Source organism: Pieris rapae, chromosome 5 (genome assembly GCF_905147795.1).
Source record: "Pieris rapae chromosome 5, ilPieRapa1.1, whole genome shotgun sequence".
NCBI classification, from domain to species: Eukaryota; Metazoa; Arthropoda; class Insecta; order Lepidoptera; family Pieridae; genus Pieris; species Pieris rapae.
The window spans coordinates 1,595,846-1,609,497 of NC_059513.1; the positions used below are offsets into that span (position 1 = coordinate 1,595,846).

Consider the following 13,652-nt stretch of genomic DNA (forward strand, 5'->3'; position numbering starts at 1 on the left):
GATTACATTGTTAGATTACAGTTAGCTTGATATCAGTTACCTAAGTACTAGCGTGTGAATTCTAGGAAGTTCAGAGCAATTTATACCTATCTTAAATATATTATGTGTATTATTTATTGTTAAGAATGTAAAGGCTTTATTTAAAAGTAATTCTTCGATATTTATACAGTATTTAATGGTCGCTCTTGTGCGATAAAAAATCTTTGTGTTTCGTAATTTTTTTAAATAAGTTATCAGTTATTTGACTACCATGCGTCAACGTCGAGAAAACATTAAATAAAATATAATACCGTACATATATAATATTAAACACATAAAATACACAATATCGTAACTGTGATTTCACTCTGCGAACTTACAAATTAGCAAAATGAGGAATATTAATTTCTGATAGTGTTGGATATATTTTTATCAAGCAAATATGCGGCCCTCATCCGGAAAAAATAGGGTGGATATCTTTTTCCACCCTATTTTTTCCGTCTAAGAAATTACACACGTTGAAAGAAAAGTACATTGTATTCGTGACGAACGCACGATTTCCAGGTCGCAGTCGCAATTTCTGCGTTAACGAAATACAAACGATTTGTATGATCATACATGCACAAATATTTTTAGTATTAATATTTTAGTGACATAAAATATTACTGAATAAATACTAGTCTCTTGACATTTAGATTTTTTACAAAAAAAAAAACCTTTAAATGCCATCCGACAGGTTTTTCAATTGCCGTTCAAATAAATAATTGACTTCAGTTTTAAATCGCTATTCTATATTACAGTAATATTGTGTATCTTAATGAGGTTTCAGTTTATATTTAATTTAAAATTGCATTTTATTTTTGCTGTTTGACCTATATTTATGTTCCTTGCTTGTTTATAATTTCTGTTAAAAAAGAGTGGCGGAGAGTTTATTGCCAGTCCTTCTCTTCCGTTCTACGTCCTTGATTTGAGAACTGGCAGTAAATGTAAAATAAGATTCATTTAATATTTCTTTTTTTTTTTTTTTGACGTTCATAAGTGTACATTATGTTACCTATATTAATATTGTTTTTAAATAACTACGAATACACGTATTTGATTCGATGCATGTTCGTTCTATATGTTTTAAATACGCCAATCGCGCTTCGTAATAATTCCATACGGTCTCTAATAACCTTAAAATTTTCTTAAAAAATTACTTTCTATTTCAATACATGTTAAACAAATTTCTCGTTGCAAATAATAGCTGAATCATTTGTCCTTTTAAATTTACAGTTGTATCTATAACTGTTTGTTTCACACGTCATTGTTTTACCCAATAAAAATCCAATTATATTAAAAAGCGCAAATTACGCAGATAAGTTAGGGCCTACATAGATCTTACACAATCTGAGTAATTCTATTTTTTTATAAGGCATCAAGTACACAATATCGACAAATGCAGCACCATGATATTAAAGCTACTATAAACCACAATATTACATTAAAACCACATAATAATTCATATCCCTAATTACCATTTCAAATGTTGTTAGTATTTTAATGTAAAGGCAAACCAGCAGGAGACTCTGATATTAACACTCACAGTGTCAGAAGGATCAGTGCGTTGCCAGCCCTTTAAAAATTGGTACGCTCCTTTCTTGAAGGGCCCTAAGTAGAATTGGTTCGGAAATACTTCAGTGGGCAGCTGGTTCCACATAGTGCTGGTGCGCGGCAAAAACTGCCAGAAACGGCGGACGTTGAAGTGATACAGATGATACTTTGTTTCCCGATGTCTCCATCTTTACCCATAGTATGCCAGTAAAATTCCAATTGACTACTCACAAGTAACCTTATATCACAAGTTTCCTTCTAATGTGAGTACATTATTTCCCTTGTAAACGACACTCGACAAGTGAAAGTTAAAAACCACATATAAGGATGTGCTAAACGAAATTCTGTGACCAACCTACTTATCGTTATTTAAATAAGAAAAGAAAATGTACGAGATTATACTTTGTGGGTACCGATTGTTATTTCACATTCGTTTTACAAATAAATCTCGCTAGTACTCTCAGAATTATCTATCTATTACCGAGCAGTGTTTGTTTGTCTATGTGCTTAAGCGTACCATCTACACCCCTTAGGTCATGCTTTCGAAACACAGCTTTTTTTTATTTATTTACACTTCGTTACAACAATATACTAACATATACATATGAAAAAAAGCAAAAAAGCAGGTTATATAAATTATAAGGCAACGGGCTTATATACGGGCGGGAATTAAGTAACGTTGGATAAATTACACTGAATCTTACCCTTAAACAACAAAAAAAGTTCTTTTGGAAAGAATACCTATCTATTAAAACATCAAAAACATGTCACCCAAATCAAAGACCAACAAATCGATTCTAGCAATTAACAAATATGACGACGTTCCAATTTCAAAATAACACTTGCCGCTTGAACCGTTATAAGATTAGAGTCCTAAATGCAAATTTTTTACCAACAAAAAGATCCTTTCCGGTCAACGACCCTTTATTTAATTAAAGATCGACTGATAAGAAATGTTCCACGAACGCGATTCTGCACAGTCATTTCTTTGAGAGGTACGTGACGGAAATAATGTTCGCAACTTTTGCTATATGGTCAAATATGGTGAAGGCTGATGAAGGGGCATTGTTTGATTATATTCATTATGGGTAAGTTTCGTCAAGACCTACCACTAAGTATCACTCGTATGTTATTTTTTTTATTTATTCCACTACATTATTCTACCTTAACAGTTACTACTAATTTGATAGAACGCCAAAATAATACCCACACCAATTTTATCCTACATAAGAAACATTAAATAATTATACTATGCCTAAATCTTATAACTAACAATATAGCAAGCAACTCTCGTGAACTCAGCCAGTGTACAAACAAATAGGTCTACCTCAACATAAATTTATTATTATTTGTATGTCTCGCGTGAGTGGAGCTTTGCTTATTTGACATACGGGAGACAAACTTAACATAGTAAAAGTATTAGTATGTAGTAGAAATAGTAACGTACGTAATAATAATAATATACAATTTTTGTCTACTGTATATTAGTTAAACATATTCTATTAAGTATATCGTTTTTATAAGCATATTTTTATAAGTCCGAAATAGTTAGTTTATATAGCCTTCTGTCAGGATAAATAAATTGCTGACCAATCTACTATTACCATCGCAAATATAACTAATATACTATTTACAAAAATGTAAAGACTTGTCTTTCTTTGACAGTTGTGTTGGGATTAGTTAACTAATTTAAACGAATATTGATTGCTGTAACACCCGTATATAAGGGTAATGAGTGTCAATGTCAACACACAGTATGACGGACAAAAACCTGTTTTGATTTACACATAGTAATGGCCTCAAACATTATACATGATAAGAACTAATCCATTGACAAGACAGTTTTGGGAACTATTATATAGCATGATTTCTGCATCAATAGAGCCAGCAAAAATAAGGCAAATAGTACCTAAAAATAATAGTTTGATTTGTAGTTCAGCGAGCTACCCATACCTAGCTTAGACATCGAGGACCTTAGACATGACATAGTTTTAGCGCCATCTCTTGGGAACTATTCAGTTGTTTAATGATTTGAAGAAAGAACGATTTGTAATTAAATTACCGCAAACTAAGTGGAGTTTATAAGTTAACTTATATTATTTTATAAGTGATCTGGAAACGTAGTTTTGCCATAAAATATTTTTACAGTAATGTGATATGGCTATTCACAGAGAACTTTAAGTATTATATATTATTTTTTTATAAAAAAAAATTGTCCAAAAAATAAAATTGAACATCCAGGTGATATGAGTTAACTTACTAACTGAGGGGTTATAGATAAAAAATTTTTATATGGCAAATAAGCCTACGGGACGCCCAAAATGGACAGTCATCGCAGCCCATGGACATTTTAACTATTTTTAGTGGGTACGTTGATTGCAAGTGTCAACTATACAACTAATATACAAAAAAAATCGGAGCTGTGTTTACAAACACTACATTATATATATAGAACATCAAACGAACGACAATACTATAATTAAATAATGTTTACTACGAGATCGTTAAACAAAGACTGATCTCAATATGGCAACAATGGCCGATAGCTCAATGCTGTATATTAATCCCACTACGATGCGCCACGTAAATTAAATCTATTAATTGCAAACTTTAAACAAAACTTCATTATCGATGCCCAATATTTTTGGGTCATCAATTAAATAAAAGTATTCAAAAATACGAGTTAACCATTACTTTCTTTTTTAGACAACACCGATACTAAGAGTAATCTTTTGTCAATGTCATCTGAGAATTGATCTTATAAAATCCGTGACTTAAGGATGTCTCACAGGGATAAGAAAATACAATAAAAAGACAGTTGGGTACACGCGTTTCGCGTCATGGGTTTGATAGACAATACAGGGTTCATACAGTCATGTGAAATCGGATATTACAAAAGTTATCATTCATAACATAAACATGAATACTGATTTACATCACTTTTGGGAAGCGTTGCAGGAAATGTCATAAGCTTACATAACTATATATGTTATATGTCTCTTGAAGAAACATGGCGCATATATAGAAAAACTAGTACTCACTACATATACAATATATAATTTTTTAACCATGATAACCTTTTGCCTAGACCACAAACTCCATAAACCACAGACTACACCAGTAACGCGTCACTAAATATTTCATCATAATTACTATTGTTTCGCAAATTTCATTAATAAGGAAAACAATAGTCTATACTTCTTCACGATTTACACGAACTAAATCTTAATTGTACATTTACCTTGCGAAAAGCGATAGTCATATCAAAACACAGCTGTTAAAACGTCATATTTTGTGAAAAAACAAAAACAAAATTAAGAATTCAAATGGTAATAAGTGAATTGTAATTCACAAATAACCCTTTGAATGCGCAATCTACCTGCTAACGGGTAAACAAGACGTTTTTGAATTGAGCCTATTCGCTAACAATGAAACATGAGAAACTAAACACCGTTAGCACAACAAAAATAAATTGTACCTACCTTTGTCACCGTGTAGTGATTTCATCGAAGGTGCAAGTCCGAAGGGCGCTTTAGGTACTATAACAGTCCCCTTGTTCTTTTCGAATAAAGCTTTCCTTTCCCGTAGGCTCATTTCCGCGGGATCCTTCGCCTTGGGGCTGCCCGATTCGAACATCGCCGCCTTCGATAACACAGAACTTCTGTCAACATTCGGTTTCCCCAACAACCTCTTCACAGCTGGACTAGCCGGTGTTTCTTTTGTTTTGCATTCATTTGTTTCATCGACTACGTTCTCTTTGTCCTTTTCGCTTTCCTCTCGAGGCGGTGTGGGCGCTTTGTATTTTTTAATAGACGGTTTCTTCGTGACAGCCGGCGGCGCGGCCACCGCGGTTGCCATGATGGGGGCTGGATGTGCACTGGGGGTTGTGGATGCAGCGCTCGGCTCCTGTCGGTTACGTTCGTGTTTCGTCGGGGCGAAATCGTATACGAGCCGCGATTGGGTGGCCGAGACGCGGCGGTACCCCTCACCCTCCTATGATTGGACAATGGCGCTTTTCGTTCACGTGGTTATCGACACAAAACCGTAGCCTAGACCGGGTTAATGTAGTTGCATCATCGAAATACCGGGTTCAAACAATGAATTGGATAATTATTAGTATAGAGTTGTAGTCGTGGATCGCGCGTGGCGTTGGGCAGTCGACTGACACATGTGCGGAACTCGTTTGAGTTTTGCAATGTGCACGATATGTTAATGTAATTTCGGAGACTGATGAGTACGTGAGATGCGGTTGAACGGAATTTAGTCAACTTTGAAAGATCGCGGCGAGACCTTCTTTTGTATTTTATATTTAACATTTTTATTATTTTGTACCGTAATTATTGATTTTAATTAACCTTTCAAAAATCCGAACGATATATAAATACAAACAAATAAGGACTATACCATTAATATATCTTATATCTTTAAACGAGCAATTCTTGTATTTATTATTTATTATAATTGAAATCTCGGAATCGGCTCCAACGATTTTCATGAAATTTAGTATACGGGGGGTTTCGGGGCCGATAAATCTAGCCAGGAATCATTTCTAAAAAATGTCATTTTATTCGTGTTTTATTTTTTATTAATCTGTCGCTAAGATCGAAAAATTATTCATGTTTCATCATTTTATTAGTATGTAATTCGTACTAAAATATAATTTCCAAAAAACACAATTTATAAAAAAAAATACCTGACAATACCATACCATAATACCTATATGACTCAGTTGGCATGTCAGTACACATGATTAACTCAAAAACGGACTAGAAACTATTTATTTTAAATTGGTTTAATTATAATAATAATAAAATTATTCAAATATATATAAACTGTGTACAGTAAGATTTAGGATGTATAACCTCATGGTTTATATACATTGAATTATATTTATTATTGTTTTTTTAAATAACAATGGCATTGAGGGCTCGCGAGTGCGTTGCAAGTCTTTTTGTTTGTCGGATCATCATCAGTCTAAATACACAAAATTCACATTGTATTAATATTAATCTAAACAAAGGTCTTTGTGTTACACTAATTGGCATAACCGAAACCCCATTCACCGTTTACCGGGTCAAATCACTGCGCTAGTTGTGCGACGATTTTAGCATCGCCCTACTTTAAATTATTTTAAATAAACACGTTATAGGACAGAAAATAAAATACAAATTATCGTTGGATTTAGTTTTCCGTCACATTTTTGTATGTTCACAGAGTGAATTCACAGTATCGATATTGTGTATATTATGTGTTTAATTTTTATGTACTTTTTTATACTGTATTAAGTGTTTCTCGACATTGTCGTATTGGCATAGGCTGTAAAGGTGTGTGTATTTCTGAAATAAAAGAAATTTTGCAAGCAAACATTTCTTTTTATACTGTAACGTATAATTAACATAATTATTTATGAAAAACGGTTTATACTAGGAACGATGTTTGTGTATTGTTTAATTTATATGTATTGTGTAGGAACTACACTATACTGTAGGAACAACATACCGGTTATATTGACCAAAATCAAAGGTCCCGACTGAATTCTATTGTATTAGGTACTTAATAACGCCATCGGTTGTTACGACTATCGGTTTTAACGACCTGAACAAATATATTAATATGAGCTCATTGTCGACCCGAGACTAAACATTTTGATATCAGAATTAGCATTCAGACTTCTAAGAATCAAAAAACTTAATTTACGTTTTGATTTATTATTATGACTACTGAATCAGAAGAGATGTTTCTCTGTACTATGCAATATTATTATATACTACATATATAATAACAACTGACTACAGTTCCAAAGGGAAACAATTATTCGATTAATAAAAGACCGCTATAACAAATCACGCTTCGACCGAATTCACATCTTATATCTGATGGGGGGCCCTTAAATAAACGTTAAATACTAAGCTTAAAACCGTAAATAGTTGTTTTACAATTATAAATATTAATAGCCTATTTAATAATCCATAGTAATAATGAGTAGTCATTGAGTATTGAAAGTAATTTATTACGACACGAAATAAACAAAGAAATATACTTCGAATACCTTAAAGTATTTTGAACTAAAGTTTGTGTTTCAATAATGTTTATATTAGGTCAATGTATAACGAAAAAATAGGGCAGGGTTCAATGACATTAATATGGCGTACAGATACAAACAATTGGATAATAGATTCAATTTGACATACTTAACATAATTTAGAGTCGAATTTAACCGGATATTCTTTGATATTTGAAAATCGAACACCGCGCAAGGTGTGCATCTATCTACTATCTCTAGTCAATTGACGTCAACATACAGCGTAAGTATTTTATTAAAAGTAATTTCTGATTTAACTTAGGCAAAGTATTTATCTCGTGAATAAAAATTACGTGTTTCAACTGAACACAGAATATATAGCCTTCAATGTTTAATTGAGGAAAATACGCATTTATCAATAAATAACAGTAATTATTATTCTTTTATTTCGTAATCCAGCTAACATAAATTATACATAACTAAAAGTAATTATACTAATTATATAAACACATATGGAATACATGATATATTACGAAAAGGTTCAAACATTTACATGAGTAAAAATTCTATAATAATTATCAAATACATTTCACACCTAATTCGGTTGTGTTGTAATGGACGTGAGGGTGTGTATGCGAGGGTGTGAATGTGAGGGTGTATGTAAGGTGTGCTCGTGATGCAGATAAGGCAATATTAACAATGTCATAATTCTTATTTAACTAATTTCGGGTATATCTGTTAGTATCTTGCCAAAAATAAAGTAACAGGTCTCTGTCAAGGGATTACGGTTAAAACTATCGACTATTCTATAATCTATGTACCGTTGACTATTCAATAAGATGACAAGAAGTGAACCATAAAAGTTCATCGCACCGAACGTCGTTCATATAAAAAACTGCAACCGTCTGCCTAAGCAAAAAACTAAGTTCAATAAACTGTTAAGTACGATTTATATCTTTTAATAAATGCTATTAAATAAATACCATAATGGTTTTTTATAATAAAGAGTAAATATATTAAACAATACAGTGTTTGTTTAGTGACTCATCCCTGAGGTCGTAGGTCATAGAACGAAAATCCATTGATGTACAGCCGGGTATCGAACCCGGCTGTACATCAATTAAAATTTTGAATGTGGCTCACGAGGTGCAGGGGCCCCAGGCCCTAAAATTAAACATAACCGTAACTAACTTTTAATAATAATTAAGTTTAATTGAATAACTATTATTGTACGGTTTTTGAGACATCGGGCTGCTTTAAATAATAGAGGATTTTATTTTCACTCTATATTAAATATACTAGAGTGAACAAAATACTTGGCTTTTAAAAATATTATAAATCATTTAAAATGTACAAGAATTACCACCCGCATATCTAGCATTCATAAATGCTTATTTCCATTGTGTGGTGCTATACCGATGGATTGTAACTTGACCAGGTTTTAGTAAAGGAAATCTCCTGATTGATTGATTCACTTAGTTGTCTGGAACTTCAGACAAACTTAGTGCTTCTTGTATTAAAACCCCAGTAAGTCAAAAATTGTCTGTGTTTTGACATACAGGTTTATTATTCTCGGTCTACAATTTGACTAGACACATCGTTTATCACAAATTAACGCATGCATTCGTTATTTGGACATACATATTCATAGACTTATTAAGATATATATATGTATATACATATTTAGACGAATCATTTTTTTAGTGTTAATTTATTAGTATTTTGCATTTTTATGTAATAATATAAGCAATTACAGCAATAAAGGCTTTTATTATTTATATTATTATTATCATCATTATTAGTATAGATGTATCATGGTTAAGGAGTGATATTAATTTATAAACGGAACAAATATACTAACAACATAACCAAAGATACAAAAAGGTTCAAACATTTACGAAAGAAAAAATTCAATAAAAATTATTAAGCTAAGTAATATTGATAGGCTTATGTAAGTCCTAATATAAAACTATATACATAAGACAATAATTTGAATAAATTCAATCCGTCGCTAATACCACAAAAACAACGAAACCAAAGTAGGATCGTAAAGTTGGTAACAAAGAGCTTTCAAGAAACTCAGAGGTGGTCGTAAACTTATATTTTTGGTGGAAACAAAAGAACGCGCAATCAAAACGTGCTTGAGACTAAAGTCAATTTTCATGGAGAAAAAAAAAAGTACTTCAAAAATATAATGTATAAATATGTTTAATTTAATTGCTTATTAATGCTTAAAATTCTACTTAGAATAAAAATATTAAAATTAATTAAGTATATGTCCATATCGCATGTGCGTAACCGGAGGTATAGCTAGTTCATACCTCGGAGCAAAAAAAAATTACACCTGTTATACTCCTAATCAGCTACATATTATATTGATTGTTTCGACAAAGACACATACAGACAGTTGTTTGGATAATTCCTTCAGCTAAGTTTCATCATCGAACGTCAAGGCAGAATACAAAATTCCATTAGCCTCTGAGCAACATATTACATGTAAAAACAACATACATACAAGCACACAACACTATGTTATTAGTTAATCATTTTTATTGAATTTTGCTTTCGTAAATTTTTGAACCTTTTTAATCGTAATGTATTCTATCTTTGACTATATCTTTACTATAATTGTTTATGTTAAATTTGTGTTATATTAGGACTACGAAATAAAAAAAAGCCTAAGTATAAAACATTTTCAAGAAAAGCCCCTTAATATAAATTAATACCCGAGAGACGTTGTCCTGTATGATATTTCAAGCGATTAGGATATTAAACAAAATATGAAAGTACCAACTGCAACGCCATCTGACGAACTGATATGCGAATCTAAGCTATCCAGCCGAAGATATTATATTCTAAATATTTGGTAAATGCTTTCATAGGAATATATCCTTAATTTTAAATGAATCCTCTATATAATTATCATTTTTTTATTCTATAATTTAAACAAATAATGTAAGTTCAAAATTGCACTTTACATCCGAATTAATTCTTTAAGACCACCCAAAACTTACATAAAAACAGTCGTAAAGCAATGGCCATACATTATTGCATCTTATCGTTATGGGCACGTCTTATCGGTACGAATCTGTAGAAACAATTTGTATGGGTCTTAGCATTTAGAGCGTATAGAAAAGATTATTACCTACTATATGTTTAATGTCATATAACTAGGATAGATATGTGTGCCTAACAATTTTTTTTGAACAGTGAGAGCACAGTGAGAGCCATTTTGTTGTACGCTATGTATATCAATAAGCAATGTTTTGGTTAATATTTTTTTTAAATTTCATATAAGGTACGATGCACAAAACTAACCTACCCTAATTTTCACACAAAGCGAATGTAATTCTTTGAGAAAACAAAGTACCTTTGAACCGAATTAACATTCCAACATTGCGATATATTTATGTTCGTATAGTGAGCGATATTGTGTATATTATATGTTTAATATATGTACATTACTTTATCATATTATATTTAATTTTTCTCGAAATTATCGTATTTGCATAGTCTGTAAGAATAATTAATGTATGTATTTTGGTAATAATAAATATACATTTAGTGTTTCATTAAGAATTATACGTGTTGTATTAAAAAATGATATTATTAAATTATTGTTGAAATAAAGCATTTCAGAATTTATTAGTGACTTTGGACTGGCTCAAAAAGTCAATGAAACCAAAATACCGTTGGGTTGACGAAATTGAAAGGTTATCTGGCAAAAACTGTATACTGACGATAAAATATAAAATACTGAGGAAAAAGCTGTAGAGGCCTTCCCAAGACGGGGTCTGTATATTCGAATAATAAAATTGTATATATCATCTTGTTTATTGTATCTATATAAGACGTTGGTATATTATTATGGAAACTATACCAAAATAAATATTCATACTTTTAGAAAACCGTTCAGACGCTTCTCTATGAAAGATCGCATTGCAATTTGCATGACATAACATACTTACAAACACGTATGCGAACATATGTTTAGTAATTGTATTTAATATCTTTGGGTATTAAATACAATAAATAATAATAAATAATAATTTAATAAGGCCATATTAAACCATTTAAAAAACTTCGACAGGTATATTAAATAATGAATTATATACGTCCTTAATGTACGAAATCAAAAGTAAACGCAGATATGTAAATGAGTGCGCAATAGTAATATGCTATTAGTATTCATCGTAAGTGCTATTTAAATTGTCACCCAATGTGACATAAATCGTGGATTAAACAAGCGAGGCGTGGACCTGAATTATTCGATAAAATTATTTAATATTTATTTATATATTTCGTATCAACTAAATAAATTATATATTTAAAGAAAAACACTTTTTTAACGGATTATAGTTATGTATTATTAAACTTATAATTATTTAAACATAATTTTAAATTTAACCGGACGTTTCGCGTGCTTTATAGCATGCGTGGTCACGATGATTGATCACTGAAGACAAAAGGTGTTAAATGTCAAAAAAGTATCACTGTTGTAGAAAATGTTGTATTATCTGTATTTATTTCCCCAGAGTTGGTATCGACTTAATTCATACTAGTTACTACTACTAATTACTCTCATACTAGGGTTGCCTGGAAGAGATAGCTCGTAAGAGATAAGGCCACTCGTTGCGTCCCATTATTTTTATGTATTATGTTATTTGCTTCTCTATAAATGTAACGTATGTAGATAAATAACATATACAAAAAGGTTCGAATAATTACGAAATGAAAAATTCATAAAAAAATATTAAATATGTAATATCTAATTCGAATGAGCTCTGTGATGTGTTATGTATGATGCAGTGTCATATTCTTATAACTAATGAAATTCCAAGTTTTAACAAGTCAAGACTTAAATATTGTTTGTTGTAGGTCCGGGCTGCGGGATAGAAAACGATCTTGCATAGTTAGTGATGATGTGAGTAATTTTTGCTAGAAGTAAGCCGCAATTAATTTTATCTGAGAGATATCATGTAGTATCATTATATCGTATTTTTTTTGTCGAGAGTATAAAGTATCAATTGTAATAAAATTTATTTCAATTAGTTTTCAATGAGCTTATTTTGAACTAAATATTGCATTAAAATTCTGTTCTGAGTTATCTCATTAACTCAACTCGCGATATACAAAAAACTAAATAATTGAATCGATAAAGTAGGATTAAAATGTAGGTTAATGGAGAATGGATTGTGGCCTCCTTATTAGTTAATTAGTGAACATAAAATAGCGTCCATTTTGTATGACAGCAGCGCATAGTTATAATTCAAAAATATTTATTATAAACCATGTTTTACTACATAGGAACTACAAGTCTATTCCTGCTTGTGGCGTAACAAGATAAAAATCTTTTCATAAATTATATTCTACGTTTGTAGAAAAACTACTCTAACAATAGAAAAAAGGTATTTAATGCATTTAAAGTTTTAATATAACGCATTATCTACTTATACAAAATTTAAATATCACAAAATAAAATGTCGACTATAGCCAGGGTGCCGGTTTCTTGTGAAGGGCACAAATTTACTCTCATGATGTATACAAAACTAACACAACTCCACACATTCACTATTCTCATAATTGTCAAACGTGTTCGCAGACGCAAGTCCCAAATCGCAATCCGACAATTCAGGGTTATCTTACGTATACAAAAAGGGGATCATATAAACATTTGAATATCATTATAAATATGAAAAATTATAACAGTGATTAAATACGTTTAAAAATGTATGTCAATACGATTTCTGGGATTCAACTAATACAGATATTTTTTTAAATTACGTCTCACCGAAGTAAAGCGAATAGAACGTTTAGATGAATTCTATCGCATGAGGTTCTTAACAAAAATTTCATCGGCTGTTACGACTATCGGTTTTTACGACCAAATATGAGTAGTCCCTTTGACGTCGTTTACCAGATTATGGCTGTATACATTACTACTAGCTGTCCCCGCGAACTTCGTTTCTCCTAAATGAGATTTTACTGAGCCTACCTGTTTAGTACATACATGGAACATTTTGCTATACAGAGATTGTTCGGTTTTCCGGTTTGAAAA

General features: G+C 31.3%; 1 protein-coding gene across 5 annotated transcripts in view; it reads right to left on the reverse strand.

The window, feature by feature from the left end:
- Positions 1-13,652, reverse strand: part of LOC110996381 (anillin) — a 45,040-nt gene that overhangs the window by 25,814 nt on the left and 5,574 nt on the right. For 4 of the 5 annotated variants that reach the window (XM_022264017.2, XM_022264019.2, XM_022264018.2 and 1 more), the window contains exon 7: positions 5,055-5,565. In XM_022264017.2, coding sequence (XP_022119709.2) covers positions 5,055-5,565 — 511 coding nt within the window. The remainder of the gene's footprint in view (positions 1-5,054; positions 5,566-13,652) is intronic. The other variant, XM_022264020.2, reaches the window with a different exon arrangement.